Here is a 17451-nt window from a genome sequence, read left to right as displayed (position 1 = left end):
GAAGGAAGGAAAGAAGGAAGGAAGGAAGGAAGGAAGGAAGGAAGGAAGGAAGGAAGGAAGGAAGGAAGCAAGCGTAATGGTGGTTCTTTTTAAGCCATCACAGCATGCCAGATGCTGTTTCAAGCTTTTCACAAATAGTAAACAGCTGCTAATATCCACCATTCATAGATGAGGAGACTAGCAAGCCCAAAATCATCAGCTAGTGAGTGGCAGTTCTAGACTCCGGCTTCTGGATCTGCGTGCTTAACCTACACATGTCACCTGGCCTCCCAGCCTTGCTTCTAAGAACATAAACATAAGCTACTTGGAATAATTGTGTGCGCCAGCACGGCCCCAAGGACAGTTAACAATCATCAAAACTAGCAGAAGTTGCCTGCTAAGCAGAAGGTGATCCAGGCTGGGCGGGAAAGCAGGGGTTAATAAGACTTGTACGTTTTCTGTGTATTCTCCATACTGTTTAAATTTCAATAGTATGGACTTAACAGTGGATTCCTACCACCACTGAATTTATGAGCCCAGGCAATAAGAGGAGACCATTCCCACCAACAGAATGATGAAGCTCTGCCTGGAAGGTGGGACCAACACTGGTAGACTGAGGCAGGGCTTTGAGCACATGCCCTTTGAGAGCCAGGAAGTTAGCATTAGGCCCAGGAGTTAGAGCATCATCAGATAATGCCCCCTGCAAGGTCATCACACACTGGGTTCCAGCATACCAGAGAGAGGGGGGAGGGTGGGCAACTGCAGCCCCTCCTTGGAGCAGCATGTCTGCAGGACCAGGTCAGGAGCCTCTCGGGGAAGTGTCTCAAAGTCACGGATGAAGATGGGAGCGATGGGCCTGCTAATCCTCTCCAACTCCTGCATGTTGGCACGGGGGCCCACCCCAATGGGTACCACCTGGATGTCTCCAGGCAACCTCTTGATCTCATCAGAGGCAGGGTTTCCCGTGACCATGTAGACCAGGTTAGGTGCCTGTTCCCGGTCTCCTTGGCTGGGAGAGAAGCTGTGCTCAGAAAGGTACTGCAGGGCCTGCCCAGTGTTCGTCCTATTGCCGCCCTGGTAGCGGATCTCTCGAACGTGCCGCAGCACATCCTCTTTGGACTGGGCTTCATTAAAGGTGTACTCCACGGTTACAGTGTAGGAGTACTGCAGTACTGAGATGTGCGTTTCAGCCGGGCTCACGTCCATGCGCTGGATTACCTCCTCCAAGAACTCCTTGCTCTTATTGAAGTTGGCTTCACCAACTTCGTCTGACCCCTCCAGGACAAACACCACATCCAGAACCATGGATTTCCTTTTTGGTCCTGGTGATGAGATCCCAGAGATCCCTGGACTCACAGTGATGAGTGCCGCCTGCCGAGGCTGAGTAGGGCCTGGGGCCTCAGGGGCAAGGTCACAGAGAAAGTTGATCATTTCATCTCTTCTCTGCTCCAGCTCATCCACCCCACTGAGCAGAAAAGCTTTGTTTTCAGGGGCCTGCTTCTCGATGAGGCGGATCTGTTTGAGGCTGACATGAGGCCCAATGCCCACAGGGATCATAATGACCTTCTTCTTCTTCAGGCTTTGGATGTAGCGGACCAAATTCCTAGCCATCCGTGGGGGCTCCTGGCTAGCAGTCAGGAGCAGAATGATACGGGAAGCTTCAGGGCGATCGACTTTGCCAAAGATCTGGAACAGTGTGTACTTCAGAACCTCACTGGTAGAGGCCACCTGGCTGCCTGCGTACTTAATCTGGCTGGCGATGCGCCGAAGCTCTGAGGGCCGCTTCCGGTCCTTGAGCTCAAGGTACGCGTGGGAGCCTTCATGGTACTCTACCACTGCCACGCGGATGCGCTTCTGAGAGATGTGTAGCCTCTCCATCATGCCCACCACAAAAGCTTTGACCACTTCAAACTCAGCCTCGGACAGCGTGGACGAGCCATCCAGCAGGAAGACGAGATCCAGCAGCTTGCTGCAGTAGAAGCTGTGAAGGGGGGGTTCAGGGGTGTCCTCAACATATGGGGTGGTGGAGCTGACTGGGGCATCTGTTGGGGGGACCACCAGGCCTCCGGGATCTTGGCAGGCTTCACACGTAAGGTTCACACCATCACAGTGACTGTGGCAGAAGGGAAAGAAACCACAACGATTCAGGAAGGACCTATGGGCAGGTAGGACTGCCTCGTAGGTCCCCCACAGAACGTCCTGCCTGCTCCCGTCAAGCATGTCCCACCCGAGTAAGATGCCATTTTTGATGTTTTCCCAAGATATGTCTTGAACACACGCACACATACACAGAGTTAGAGAGAGACAGAGACAAAGGCAGAGACAGAGAGACAACAAGAGAGACAGAGGCAGGGTAAGAAAGAAGCAGAGGCTTCCTATAGCTTTAATCCATCTTAGAACCTGAAAAACAATCTGTTGTTCTAAGCCCTCCATAGCCATGTAATGTTGATTTCCTTCCAGTCTATGTCTCTAGCCATGTTAATATTTAATTATAATTCAAACCCTCTTATAAGTGTCTCTGAGGACAAATATCATTCTAAAATGTTGGCACACACTGGGACTTGTAAATGTTCTACTGGAGATAAATGGTTTACATCAGAAACCGTTATAGATGTTATGAGAACTTAAGCCATGTGGATTGTGAACCGGCATTTAAGGATGCTGGACCTCACGGGAAAGAAGGCACACTAGAGTAAGAAGATTTTAGGAAGGCGGATAAAAGTGTAAAATCACTGCTCCATCTAGCAGAAATGGGATGTGGGAGGACTACACTCGTTGCATCTGGGAAGTGACGATGGCTCCATCGCCCATTCTGCCAACAGGCAGATGGTAGACATGCTGTCTACCAAGCACTGGCTAGCCCTCAGCCTGGCTTCATGATGCCCACAAGCCTGTGTTGAGTCATTGCCCGGCCCACAGATTTCTCTAGTACCAGACAAGTTTCTAGCCTTCTGTAATCACTGTACCCTTCAACCACGCTATGTTCTAGAAAGCAAAAGAGTAGGCTAGACCATGAGGGAAATCAGATGGACTGTGGTATGGATCCACACAGATGGGCCTCCTCCACTTTGTTCCCTTGGTCTTCCATCTCTACAGTAAATACAAGGAGACAGCACCCTAAACCCTGGACATATCCTATGGTCTCACTGCCAGCCAATGTCCCCAACCTGCCTTGAAACCCTCGTGTAGATCATCATGCACCTCTCTGCGGGTCAGCTGAGGGGGCAAGTGATGCTTGGAGTTTTTATTCCCTTTGAGCTAGATGTCCTAAGTAAGCTTACAGTGAACATGCCCCCCACCTTCCTTATTCCTCATGTCTGTTTCAGTTACAAGGAAGGTAGGTAGGATCTTATTGGGAAGTTAATTCCTACTTCCTCATAATCCCGCAATTTATGGCCTCCATCCTTGGTTAACGGTGCATGAGTGACATACTTCCTGGTTTCCTGTGTTTGCTAGAAAATTCACCCTGGGCAGTGCTCACTCTTGTTTGTACAGATGGTGGCGGCAGGATCTGGCTGTGGCAGCTGCAGCCACAGTCTCTCCCCAATGAGCTGAAGTTCCCATTAGGCTTGATTGGTGTCAGGGAGTGGTGTTGACTATGTTAACATTTTAATAAATGTTCCCTACCTACGGGCAGGACTTCAAAAGCCCAGGAATCACCCTCGGGACCCCTCACCTTCCCAAAGCCAGGTTCCCAGAGTTTGTTCCAGCAAGAGCCCGGGGTGACAGCAGTGAATGTCTTCCCACCGGGTTCTGAAAGCCTGTGGCCTGGACCACAGCCCCAAGATGCTTATGTTACACTTGGGGGCCAAGAATCCCATCTCCTTTCCCTTACTACATCCACAGATCCCCAAAAATCTTTAATATTCATAGATCCTGGTCCCCGTATTGGATGTGGTGCCCAGTTAGAGTAAGGTAGAAATGTCACTACCCCATGCTGCTTACACAGGTTAGGATAGTACATTGCACTCCCTCAAACAGTACTTGTTTTCCATAAAAGGGGGAGGTAAAAACTCTTGAGAAGCATAAAAAATCTCTTTAAAGCATTGAGGATGGAATAGCACCTCTTAAAGAAAATCAGACATTAGGAACAAACCCAACAAAGCTTCAAAGAGATGAGGGAGTAGGTGGGTGGATGGATGGATGGATGGATAGATGGATGGATGGATGGATGGATAGATGGATGGATGGATGGATGGATGGATGGATGGATGGATGGATGGGTGGGTGGGTGGGTGGGTGGATGGATGGATGGATGAATGGGATAATGGGTGGGTGGATGGATGGGATAATGGACAGATGGATGGGAGAGTGGATGGCTAGATGGGTGAGTGAATGGATGGATGGGTGGGTGGGTGGATGGATGGATGGATGAATGGATGGAATAATGGGTGGGTCAATGGGTGGGATAATGGACAGATGGATGGGAGAGTGGATGGGTGGGTGGATGGATGGATGGGTGGGTGGGTGTATGGATGGATGGATGGATGGATGGATGGATGGATGGATGGATAGGTGGATGGATGGAAGAGTGGATGGCTGGATGGGTGGATGGATGGATGGATGGGTGGATGGATGGATGGATGGATGGATGGATGGATGGATGGATGGATGGGTGAGTGGATGGGTGAGTGGATGGGTGAGTGGATGGACGGATGGGTGGATGGATGGGTAGATGGATGATGGAAGGATGGATAGATGGATGGATGGATGGATGGATGGATGGATGGATGGATGGATAGATAGATGGATAGATGAACTGACTAAGCTCACTCTCAGTTCATGCTACCTGGAAGTGTTCCAGAGCCCAGATTCTGAGAGCCTGCCTAGGAGGCAGCCAATCAACAACTCTGCCTTACCAATTCTGACAGTGTGTAGGGTCATCAGGACTCAAGGTGATTTTCTTTCCAGGAGCCAAGCGCCGACCAGCCACCTCACACATGGGGCAGTCTTGGGGGTCTACGCATGTCTGCAGAAGTTCATCCAGAATTCTCCCTGCACAAGACACCCCATTAGGAGCCCACCTGCCACCTCTCATACCAGGTAGATCCACCCACCTGTCACTAAGGGAACCTGCCCAAAAACCCACTCCCCAGGCCCCCCAGTGGTCACCTCACCATCTTTCTTTCTTGGTGCCTTGTCTACCCCTCTGAGAAGCTGAGATAGAGCTTCCTACACCACACCCCTCCCACCACAGAGCCCTAGGACAAATGAAATCTAGTTCCCAAAGAGACAAGGCACAGTTTGGCTCAGCTCACTCTTCTCAAGTATGATCTCAAAAACTTTAGAGCTGGGCTGTCCAACACACCATGCCACAAGACTACTCCTATGTAAATTAAGCATAATTCAGTGAAATGAGGAAATCATTTCCTCACATCCACTAGGCATCATTGCATTGGAAGGAACATTGCCATCACTGCAAGTTCTGCTGGAGCATGCTGTTTCTCTGACTCCGGAGGCTGAGGCAGAAGGATGGTGAGTTTGAAGACAGCCTGAGCTCTACACCAAGACTCTAAGGGGAGAGGGAAAGAGGAAGGGGAGAGATGAGGGTGAGAGGGAAGGAGGAAAGAAGGAAGGGAGGGAGGAAGGGAGGGAGGGAGGGAAGGAGAGAAGGAAGGAGGGAGGGAGAGAGGAAGGAAGGAAGGAAGGAAGGAAGGAAGGAAGGAAGGAAGGAAGGAAGGAAGGCAGGCAGGCAGGCAGACATATTGCTCTATATGATAAATCCACAAATGGGCCCTTGAAAGACTGTTTAAGAAGCAATGGGGCGTGGCCATGTGGAAGAGCACAGTGGGGTGAGTTCTTTCCTCACTACTGAAAAATCAAAGGGCAGATGACACAACCCCCATGTGCCATCAGAGCTGGCCTAGCTTTGATGAAGAGATCCCCTCAAACGGATTTGTTTTCAAGGGCTGGGGGTTAGAGGGAGACCCAGGCCTGGACAGTGGAGGCCAGGATGAAGAAGGAACACACCTGTCTGAGAACCCATCCCTCCAGACTGCTCCAGCCAAGGAGGCCTCACCTGGAGGGCAGTGTGCGTGGCAACCCTCTACACACTGCACAGGGCAAGCCAGAGGCTCGGGGTGCTGACACGTGACCGGGCAGGCGGGCGCACAGGTGTTATAGCGCCACTCGCACTCATAGCCATTTTCCCGAACATTCCTTTCTTCACAGTTCTGGGCTGTGGAGACAAAGGGAAAAGGTGTTGACCAGGTGACCCTCAGCAATGCAAGAAGCTAGTGCCCCCCTCCTTCTAGAATTTCTCCAGAAGTTTCCACCCCTCCATCTTGACTCCACCACCCTACTCACTGTCCTACTGTGACCTTACCCTCGTCACCATCATAACCCTCTTCAGAATCCATGTCCCCACTCATTTTTTTTTTGAGACATGGTTTCTCTGTGTAGTCCTGGCTGTCCTGGAACTCATTCTATAGACCAGGCTGGCCTCGAACTCAGAAATCCACCTGCCTCTGCCTCGTCCCCACCCATTTTTAAGGAGATATTTCATCAATGTTTTGATTCCCTTCAGAGTCTACATTCCCACCATTTCATTAGGATGAACTGTTTCATAGGTTGGCTTTGATCCATGCCTCCTTCAGTACACTGAAACTGTCCCTATCTCCCAGGAGAGTGCCCTCCTGCCCCACCCTACCCCCACCCCCACCCAGGCCTTCTAGGTGCTTATAAGGCTGTGCATCTGAGGCCAATCGGACCATAAGGCCTTGGGAACTCACGGCACAATGTGGGTGTCCTCCAGGCTACCACTTGGCCATGCTGGGCACACACGTGGGCATAGGCAGCGATGGTGTCACAGAAACAGGCACAGTCCCCAATGGACTCACAGGAGCATGTGTCATAAATGCACATATCCAGGTATGGCTCAGGATCCACCTACAGAAAGAACCTCAAGTGACCTCAGCCTGAGCCGGCATGAGAACTCTGGCTTATGGTTAGGGTGCAAGAGATGAGGGTGGGGGCTCCTGAGTCGAGGAAATGTAGAACACAAGTCCAGGAGAACGGAAGGGTAGAAAGGCAAATGTCGTTTCTAATCTGGATTCCATTAAGTACTCAATAAAGCAGGACCGCCAGCCTCTCCTGTGTTAACAGAACGCCTTCGAGATTTTCTAGAAGGTTCCCTCTGCTGTCTCCCATCTACCTGCCTAGCTGCCTGTCCTTCCCGGTAGCCATGAATGGGGGGTAATTTTATTTAAACACACACAGATTGGCCACTCTCTTTCCTTGCCTCGGTGCTACGGCAAACAGAACGTAGAGGCAAATTGGAACATAAGGAGCTATGGGGCAACTTTGCAAGACAGTGGGGCCAGGCTGGATACCCTTGGCCTTGATCCTAAGTCCTCATGTAGGGTGGAGTATCCACCCAAACCATGATCAACCACAGTGGCCACTTCTTGCTCTTCTTGTCTCCAAACCATGCTCCTGTGCTTTCTGGGCTTTTCAGATCAGTTAGGGAGGAAATTAACTCATCAGCCAATGAATTGCAGTTCCCAGGACATTTTAACATCCCTGAGAGCCCCAACTCCTCCCCCCCCCCCGTCTTCATTCTTCCATCTCAGATGCTGACCAAACCATAGAACCTAAGTCTCCTTTGGAGCTCTCCTGGGTTCAAAGTCTCCAGAGAGCAAAAGAATTGAGCAACATGGACTCAGCCCATCAGCCATATGTTTATGGTACAGCACGTGTACACACATGGGTAAGCATTTGTGTACAGACACAATCACACGTGCTTGTGTGTGCAAATGCACAGAGAAAGAAGTCCACTTAACTTTGGAAAGTTCATCCCTTTTGTTCGATGCTTTATGTTATGAAATGTCTGAGACAGAGAATTGAAACAAAGCCAAAAAAAAAAAAAAATGACAGGCCCCAAAATTGCTGGACTTAACTCCAGAAAACACATTTGAATGAGAAGGGAACTGGGCACTAAAGAGGCTGTTTGCTGAATTGCTTGTGTGTTGAAGATTTTAAAGGTTCTGACTGGGTCTGGACACATAGGACAGTTACGAGAAAAGGAATTCCCTGGCTCTGACTGGAGACAATGCAAAGAGAACTTCAGAGCAAGAGACTTTTCGCGTACAAGGAAAGTGCTTGGCCAGCCATTGCTTCCCTCAAAGACTACGCATGCTCTTCCCATCTAGAAGCCAAGAAAGAGCTATTGTGGGGCCTTTGGGTCTCCAGCCTAGTTAGTGCTCACCTCAGACACTAACCCTCAAGGCACGCACAAACAAGCTTTGGATCATTTTGCCTCCCTCCACCCACAAAGTCTCACCAGCCTGTTGCAGCCCTGGAAGATGTCGCTGGTAAGGATTCTGCAGGATGAGTCCACCATCGTCTGTTTCATGATGTTGTTGTGGCAGGTGGCAGGGGATATGTCAAGTGACAGCTGAGAACAGGAGAGAGTACCAGAGAGGCCAAACATCACTTGCTGAAGGGACTCAGCCCAGAAGGACACAAGAGTCCTAGTTCCAGGCTCTGACACTTCCGATAGTCCCGGCCACCACAGCCCCCATGAGAATAAGAGGACCCTCCATCCACACAGACCCCAGATGTACCTTTCTTGTGTCGGCACATTGTGAGCTCACTTTCCAGGAGTTCCCAAAGTCAACGGGGTCCTCCTCCACCTGGAGACTGCTGCTGGTGAAGTCATTGTTCTGGATGCCATCAAAGTTCCCACACAGGCCACACACCTGTTCCTGGGTGAGGGCAGAGGGTGCACGCTGTAAATCTAGGCACACTCTCCAGGTTAGGAGGAGAAGAAAATGGGGGAAACAGAGGAGGAGAAATCAGACAAGGCAGAGGGACCCAGAGAAGCAGCAGGATGGACAGCAAAGCCTTGGCCTCACCACACAGTCTTTCCCTGTGCTTACCCACACTGACCCAAGGAAGCAGAGACGGGCCATGCGCCCAAGTCTCATGATCAAGGGCAGAAGAGGGGCGTATGTAGCTTGGCCCCAGGACCCTACTGTGGGTCATTAGCCTCCCTCAACAGACTATGAACATAAAGAGCAGCCCGCCACCACTGTTAACGGAGGGAAGATGGAACTAAGGAAGAACACAGTAGTCCTGCTTTGCTGCAGGCAGGGGAGTCCCCTTACCCAGAGGACAGAGGCTCATTCAAGGGGATGGGGGAAACTCTACAGCTTGAGAAATGTCATCAGGGAAGGGCTATATACACCTGTGGCGGGCATGTGCACTGACTCCTGAACAAGCCTGACCACGCAGAACCATCACAGAGGAGCCAGGGAGGATGGGCAATCTTAAACCCACTCTACTCTCCATACACGGTCAGGACCCTATCCCAGGAAAGGGAAGGTAACTTAAGTCATTTTGCAGTATTTGGCTTGGTACCACATGTATAAGTCATTGAAGAGCATGTGGGAATGTTATACAAAAAAATCATGGCACATCTTATTCCACCCGCCCAGCTTCTCTCCCCAGCTACTTACAATCCTCACCCTCTCTCCTCCATGAAGACTTTTACTCTTCCCTGTGCCACCTGTTCAGACAGGGCTCATCAAACTAACCTGTTCAAAGTAATGTCCCCATATGAATACACTCTCCACTGAGGTTACAGAGAGCAATGCTGACTCCATCAAAAATGTCTATCCATACTCTGAGAACTGTGACTGGATCACCCACGCAGTACTATAGTCTTCTCATGGTTTCACTGTGTGGTTGAATCCCCAAAGGGCTTAAATTCTCTGAACGTTTGGGTCCCCAGTGTAAGTTTGAGAGGTGATATAACCTTCAGTGGGTTGAACCTAGTTGGATTTAATTAGTCACTGGTGACATCACCCTTGGAAGAGATAATGACATTCTCATAGGACCCCAGTCAGTTCCCACACCATAAGGTTTTTTTTGTTGTTGTTTGTTTCTTAAAAGGGGAGCTGAGATGGCTCAGCAGATAAAGCTGGCACAGCCATCTGTCAAGCTTGATGACCTGAATTCAGTCCCTGGGACCCACACTGGAGGCCCAGGGAGAACTGAGTCATCTGCTGACCTCCAAACACTACGGCACATACATGACCACACCCATACACATGATAAATGATAGACAGAAAGATAGATGATAGACACATACAGATAGATAGATAGATAGATAGATAGATAGATAGATAGATAGGTAGATAGGTAGGTAGATAGATAGATAGATGATAGATAGATGATAAATGGATTAGATAGATGATTGATAGATAATAAATAAATTAGATAGATAGAATTAAAATTAATTTTAATTAAAATAAAATTAAGCAGGTCTCACATGTGACCCATCTACATGAGGCCATTTTCCTTTCCCTTTGCCTTCATTCACCACAGCCAAGCTGGTCCCCACCACAGACCAAACAGATGGAACCACCCAATCCTACACTCTCTACCTCAAACAATAACAAGAGTTGAATAAACTTCCTTTCTTCATAAAGTACTCAGCTTAGAGTATGCAGAACATGGAGTAATGCCCAGGACAGAGGAACTTGGTACAGTTAGGTTACGATCTTGCAATAGGAAAATGTCCTGAATCACCTAGCAAGCTGTATGTGAGTGACCACAGAGTCTGACAAGAGGCAGAAAGGGGCAGAGTAAATAAGACACTGTGACAGACAGAAGCGGGGTAGGGAGGGAGGCCTGAGGATACGACTGAATGGCAGCTCACTTTGAATACGGAAGGTGGAACCACAAGCCAGGGAGTGCAGCCAGCCTCCAGAATCAAGGAAGCGTAAAAGCTCCACAGGAATGCAGTCCTGCCAACCTTCTGGCCTCCAGAACTAAACTGCAATGCACTTGTGCTGTTTGAAGATGCTGCAATTGTAGTGATTTGCCACAGCAGCACAAGTACACACACATGTATACACACACGTAGACACACATACATATCTGTACACACACACACACACACATTTCATTTTTTTCCCTTGCTGTGTACATGGTTCCTAGAACAGTCCAATACACTTAGCAGAAACATTGTCAGTTGGCTAGACCTTTCTAGAAATGGAACAGGCCGTCCCAGGGAAGCATACCCCTCCCTGACATGTACAATCTAAACAAAACCAGCAATGTCAGATGGTGTTGAGGCCATGCTCAACAAGAATAAACCAACCACCATAGTCAACAGAATCCCTTGTCATACGCACACCATGTAGTGATACCAGCAGAACCCCCAAAACTATAGAAACCCACACAAATGGCATCATCTTTCTGCTCTCAAAAGGGGCTAACCTTGGACCTGGGGAGGTAAGTCAGATAGCCAAGTGCTTGCTGCACAAGCACAAGGACCTGAGTTCAATCCCAGCACCTACATAAAAAAAGAAAAAAGAAAAAAGAAAGAAAAGAAAAAAAAGGCATTCATAGTGGTGTGCATGTGTGACTCCAGCACTGGGGAGGCAGAAACAAGTTCCCAGAGCTCACTAGCCAGCTAGCCCAGCCTAAGTGATGAGCAATCCCAGGTCCCAGTGAAAGACATTGTCTCAAAACACACAGTAAAGGTCTCCTGAGAAATGAGGCCCACTGACCAGCCTCCACATGCACACATACATATACACGCATACACACACACACACACACACACACACACACACACAAGCATATACATGAGCATGTGAGCTAGCCTGGGCTCACTGGTAAGGCAACATCCCAGAATAGATGACAACAATTTAACATTTTGTGAACTTATTTTGCCTCTTCGGGTTAAGAAACCTAAAGAAAAGCTACCTTGCCTATATTTGCTCTTCCTCCTCGGTGTAAACAAAATGTGTGCCTTCCTGGGCTAGTCAAGACACTGTCCAAGCTGCCTCTGTCCTCCCCACATGCAGTTACCTTCCATGACTACATGGCTCTCCTTGTGTGGGGAGCAAGAGAGAACCACTGTCCCCCCATCTAATCAGCAAGGGCAGCAGATTCCTACATAGAGAACTGATGTCAGTCCACATGAATCACAGGCAAGATGCAGCAAGAAGGCCAGCTGACCTGGTATGTGTGCTTCAGGACCACGGAGATGCTGAGGTGGTGGTCCCAGACCACAGAAAGGGCCTGACCCAGCAGCAGGATGACATACCGGCCCGACTCCACCACCTCAAAGTGAGACTCATCTCTCAGGGGCCTCTTAACATTCACCTGAAGGAAAGAAACAGGGGAAATGAGGTGAAGGAAGGCAGAGTCCAGGGCTCCCTTTTCACACATCCTGTCTGCCTTGCCCACCAATAGCAGAGATGGCCCTTGACACCTGTCTCTGCCACCAGCTACTTTATAGCAGAACTCCCTGAGGCCAGCACTCCACTCAGAAATGTCTGTGTCCGTCTGACCTACCACCCTCTCAGGATGACAAGACAGCAGACAGAACATAGAGAAAAAGACCAGCACTCTTCCTGTCACCTCACAAGAAGGGAGGGTGCCCTGACCCTGCATCACCAACTACACCACTACCTGGCTTGCTTTTTAATGTGGCAATGATTTCAACCAACTCTAGTCAATGGGATGAAAACTCAACCCACCTCTGACAGCAAGCCCCTCGAGTTGTTTTCCTGTCTCCTACCACCCTCTGTTGTCCCGAGTGACTGCCATCAGGAGTCAAGACCAAAGAACAAGGACTGTGAAGCTCCATGCTCCAGGCAGAAGCTTCCAGAAGAAGTCCAGCACAAACTACTTAACTCTGTCAGAATCATCACCACTGACAAACCCTCGACGCCCACTGCAGAGCACTTGGCTGACTGTCAGATGCATAAAGCAGAGGCCAAGACCGAGAACCTGTCACTCCTCAGAGATCTCCTCTCCTGAGAAACAGGCCTCACACGGGGCTCATCATCTCTACAAACGCTCCCCGCTAGGAGACCTGCCATCTTCTATACAGCCTCTCTGCTGTCATCTGTCCCAGACAGAACTGAACTCTGAAGTGGAGCTGACATTGCTGGCTCCCAGTCAACAAACTTGCTAAACAGTTCTTCTTCCCTGTCTGTAGAAAATGTACTTCCAGTTCCCAGCTGTCAAGGGTGGGTATGAACAGAACATCAGGGTGCAAGCAGAGGCCACGGGAGCAAATGAACCCAGACTCGGGGAGTTTGGAGCGCAGCACAAAACTAAAGCCAGCTGAATCAAATCGGTGACCCAAGGACAAGCAGCCACTCTGAACACAAACTCCAGCGTTCCATCCTGATCCACTGAGGCAGAGCCTCAAGGTGGAGCCCAGGATCTGACTTCACCACTTCTTAAGCTGTCAGGGTACAGAGGCTGCATCTGCAGACTCTGTTTCTCATTTTTTTGTTTTGTTTGGTTTGGTTTGGTTTGGTTTGGTTTGGTTTGGTTTTTTGAGAGAGGGTTTCTCTGTGTAGCCCTGGCTGTCCTGGAACTCACTCTGCAGACCAGGCTGGCCTTGAACTCAGAAATCAGCCTGCCTCTGCCTCCCAAGGGCTGAGATTAAAGGAGTATGCCACCACTGCCCAGCCATCTGCTTCTCTTTTCTGCTTGTCAGAAATCTTAATCTGAAGAGCTGGGGGTATCTCTGGGTACAAGAGTGCTTGCTCAGCATGCCCAGGCCCTGGGATCCACACGATCTTTTAAAAATCTCCTTAAAATGTAAAACACACCCCATAACGTCCCTTTATTATACAGGTGTGCAGTAGTCCCCGTGTATTCTTAGTTTTGCTCCGTATGATTTTTGCTTACTTCAGTTGACTATAGAAGAATGGAATAGAAAAATCCCAGAATGCTGATTAAGTTTCAGATAACTTCCATCACAGCACATTGCAGTCATTGTTCTCCTTTATTATCAGCCAGCCTTAATGCTGTGCTCTGTCTACTTAATAATATGAAATATCACCCGTGCTGCATAGTGTTAGGTCAACTCGATACATGCCAAAGTCTTCTGAAAGGAAGGGAGCCTCAACTTAGAAAACACCTCCACATCCATTTATGGGAGTCCTCAAAATGTGCGGTAGGGATGCTAAAGTCAAGCTCTTCAGAGTGCTTTTGTAAATGGCGTGTGGAGGTCGGGAGCAGGGATAACTCTGTTATCTTTAAATGGTTGACCAATGGGAGTTTGACCATGCTCCAATAAGTACATGGGAAATACAAATTATACCTGGTGTATTTTTTCCATTTTTTTTTTTTTTAACTTTCTGGGGAATGACACAAGGGTGGGAGGTAGACTTGGGAGAAATGGGAAGCGAGTATGTGAAATTTCCAAATAATTAATAAAGATACAATGTTGAGAGGGGAAAAAAAGGCTCCATCCTGTGAGGCATTTTCTTAATTAGTGATTGATGAGGGAGGGTCAGCCTGTTGTGGGTGCTGCCATTCCTACGCTGGGGTAATCATGGGGTTTATAAGAAAGCAGGCTGAGCAAGCCATGAGGAACAAGCCAGTAAAGAGTGCCCCTGGATGGCCTCCACATCAGTTCCTGCCTCCAGGTTCCTATCCTGCTTGAGTTCCTTTGATGGTGAACAGAGATATGGAAATGTAAGTCAAATAAACCCTTTCTTCCCCAACTTGCTTTCTGGTCACGGTGTTTCATCCCAGCAATAGAAGCCCTAAGACATTACCAGTATGCATAATGGAACATACTGGGTTCTGTATTGCCTGCGATTTCAGGCATCTCCCAGGGGTTTTATCCCTCTGTGGCTAAGAGGGGCCATTCATTGTACATGGAAGAGAAATCCCTCCTGCCTGCCACACTCTGCTCACCTCCACCCATCAGCACTGCCGCCCCTCATACATAGGCAGAAATCACTGTAGGAGACCCTCTCCCACACACATACCCACACTTGAACCACAATGGGCTCACACGGCCTGTATTGGTCTGTCAACTGCTCTGCTTACAAGACCAGCTAACACTGGTCGACATCATTCTCTACAGTGGCTGTCATTCTACCAACACAGTTCTAAATGAACACTAGGTAGACGCTCCTGATAAATAGAGGGACAAAGGGTGACATAAAGGTAAAGGGGAGAGACTGGCACTTACCTCTCTGTCAAACAGTTCAATCTCTCCTCCTTCCACCAAGATGGTCACCCGCTTTTTGCATTTCACTGAGGGATAACTGCAACCTTCATTTCCCACTAGGATCCGAAAGGTCCCAGGGTTCCTGCCACAGTAATCCTGGGGAGAGAGGGCACCAAGAGGGAAAGATTACCCCTTCACAAAGACCAGAAGATGACTTCATAGGGGAAAGGGAGAGGTAGCCACAGGGAAACTCTCTCAGGGATCCAACCTCAGCCCTTACAGAGGTAAGGTACCCATGCTCAGCACAGTGTCAAACACAAAGGGAGACAAGGGAGCTGGAGGAGCTAGCACATAAAAATACATATATAAACATACACCTACCCATATACATACACAGATAGGCACACACATATACAAACACAAGCACACATTCATATACATTTCCACATGCATATACATACATACACACATACACATGTACAAGTATATAATATACGTGTCTAAACATATATATATACACATAGGTAAATATGAACACGTAGGCACATACCTGTACATACACACACATATATATGTATGTACATATACTTGTAAATGTGTATTTGCTCATGTGTAACCATATACATATACATGCATACACACATATACTCCCACACACAGATATAGAAACACAGCCTGACCACCTGTAAGGTCAGCATTGGTCCACTTCCTGGCACTTTTGGGTGAAATGGTTTTAGCTGGTTCCTGAGTCCCCCAGGTTAGAATCCAGACAAGGCTGTGGGTCCTTGCCTGGTTCTCATCACCAGCTGGCTTTATCGAAGGAGAAAGCTAAACCTGATGATGCCTCTAACTAATAGGAAGGGCCTGCTGGGTGGTGGTGGCGCACGCCTTTAATCCCAGCCCTTGGGAGGCAGAGGCAGGGGGATTTCTGAGTTCGAGGCCAGCCTGTCTACAGTGTGAGTTCCAGGACAGCCAGGGATACACAGAGAAACCCTGTCTCAAAAAAAAAAAAAAAAAAAAAAAAAAAAAAAAGGAAGGGCCCCAGGAGAGAGCACCAGAAGACAACCCAAGTGGGAAAGAAAAATAAACACACAGTCTTGACGGGGAATCCTGAAAAATGGGCCACTGGGGAAGGTGTGCGAGCCAGGGGGTGCTTGGTAGTGGTAACGCCCCTGGTTCCTTTCCACATGCTAAATCCATCATTTCTGGAAGCTGATAGACACATCGAACCTTTGCTAAGGAAAAGAGGCTGTGGAGGAGCTCGAGGGGGCACGCAGGCCCAGAGGCATCAGAAAAGCCATTCCAAAGTGTGTGTGCACTGTTTCCCTAGTACACTGTCCCCCTGGGTGAGCTGGGGTATGTGAGGCCAGTCTGGCTGATGTCCCAGTGGCCCCACCCTCTCCCAGCATGCTCTCTACATGGTGACCCTGGTTACCCATAATGCCTACCACACAGATCCGCCAGCCCCGTCACTGGATTTGAAGTCCTACCTTCAGATCATTCCAAACAGTCTCCTCCCCAAGAGAACGGGGACAGAGAAGCCACATCAATTCAGTATGTCACAGTATCTAAACTCTGAGAAAAGCACTTGTCCTCCTTGGTGAACTATCTGGTGTCAGCCAACAGAAGAAATCACAGGAGCCCACAAAGTGGGGTCGGAGAGGCACAGAGGCTGGCAGGGCTCGCTAGAATGCCCTATGTTCTTCCTGCTGGACTGAATGGCATCTGCAGCCCCAGCCTCCCCTCCTTACCATGTTAAAGATAAAAATGGTGACAAGTTCAATAGGACCATAGGTCAGGCAGCACGTTCCAGGGGTCATGCAGGCAATCCCTCCCGCCCAGGTATACTTCATAACAATGGGCTATCAGGGAGGGTGACATCCATCCAGGATCAGCTCCCATGTACCCTGGTTTAGGTGTCCACCCAAATGAAGAGCCATCTTTCTCTAATCTATACCAGTGCCAAAACGACCTGAGGGGTATGACACCAATCCAGCTCAGAAAATGACATTCTGTTCTTAAGCTTCCTACATCTTTGGGCATCCTTTGGGGGATTAAAAAAAATTACTCTGACAAAACCAAACCCTGAAGTTCTTTCTATAGTCAGAACCTGACCCAGAGACTCCCACAGCACCCCCTGCTCTGCTAGACACAGACAGCACCCCTCCCCTCATTCTCAGTCTCACCTGCACCAGAACATACTGGCACTCCCCAGGAAATAGGTACTTGAGTCCATCGAAGGTGAGGTAGTGGGCCATACCAATGGCGGAGCAAGTGGCATCACACACGTGGTTCGTGCAGTTCCACCTCCGCTCCCGGCAGACACTAGGGACAGCAATCAAGTGTTACTGGTTTGTACCTTAGGCACCAGGGGGTTCCATCAGGCCTTAGAAAACAGGAGGCAGTAGGGGACATTGAAGACACCAGGTCATCATTTTAGGTAATCTCAAGAAGATAACCGTTTGAAGCCTGTGTAAGGAACATGGGCCTCAAAGCGTAGCACAGAGTCTGCGGGGGGGGGGGGGGGGGGG

At 49.1% G+C, this 17451-nt stretch overlaps 1 protein-coding gene across 2 annotated transcripts in view; it reads right to left on the bottom strand.

Annotated features, from left to right (window-relative positions):
• The window catches only part of Vwf (von Willebrand factor), a 158829-nt gene that overhangs the window by 42729 nt on the left and 98649 nt on the right, over positions 1–17451 (bottom strand). For both annotated transcript variants that reach the window (XM_031383471.1, XM_031383472.1), the window contains 9 exons: positions 17107–17245; positions 14942–15076; positions 11953–12099; positions 8544–8684; positions 8261–8374; positions 6711–6867; positions 5999–6157; positions 4839–4974; positions 714–2092 (listed from right to left, as the gene is read on the bottom strand). In XM_031383471.1, coding sequence (XP_031239331.1) covers positions 714–2092; positions 4839–4974; positions 5999–6157; positions 6711–6867; positions 8261–8374; positions 8544–8684; positions 11953–12099; positions 14942–15076; positions 17107–17245 — 2507 coding nt within the window. The remainder of the gene's footprint in view (positions 1–713; positions 2093–4838; positions 4975–5998; positions 6158–6710; positions 6868–8260; positions 8375–8543; positions 8685–11952; positions 12100–14941; positions 15077–17106; positions 17246–17451) is intronic.

The sequence above is a fragment of the Mastomys coucha genome, unplaced genomic scaffold (genome assembly GCF_008632895.1).
Source record: "Mastomys coucha isolate ucsf_1 unplaced genomic scaffold, UCSF_Mcou_1 pScaffold20, whole genome shotgun sequence".
Classification (NCBI taxonomy): Eukaryota; Metazoa; Chordata; class Mammalia; order Rodentia; family Muridae; genus Mastomys; species Mastomys coucha.
This window is presented reverse-complemented; position numbering and strand designations above follow the sequence as displayed.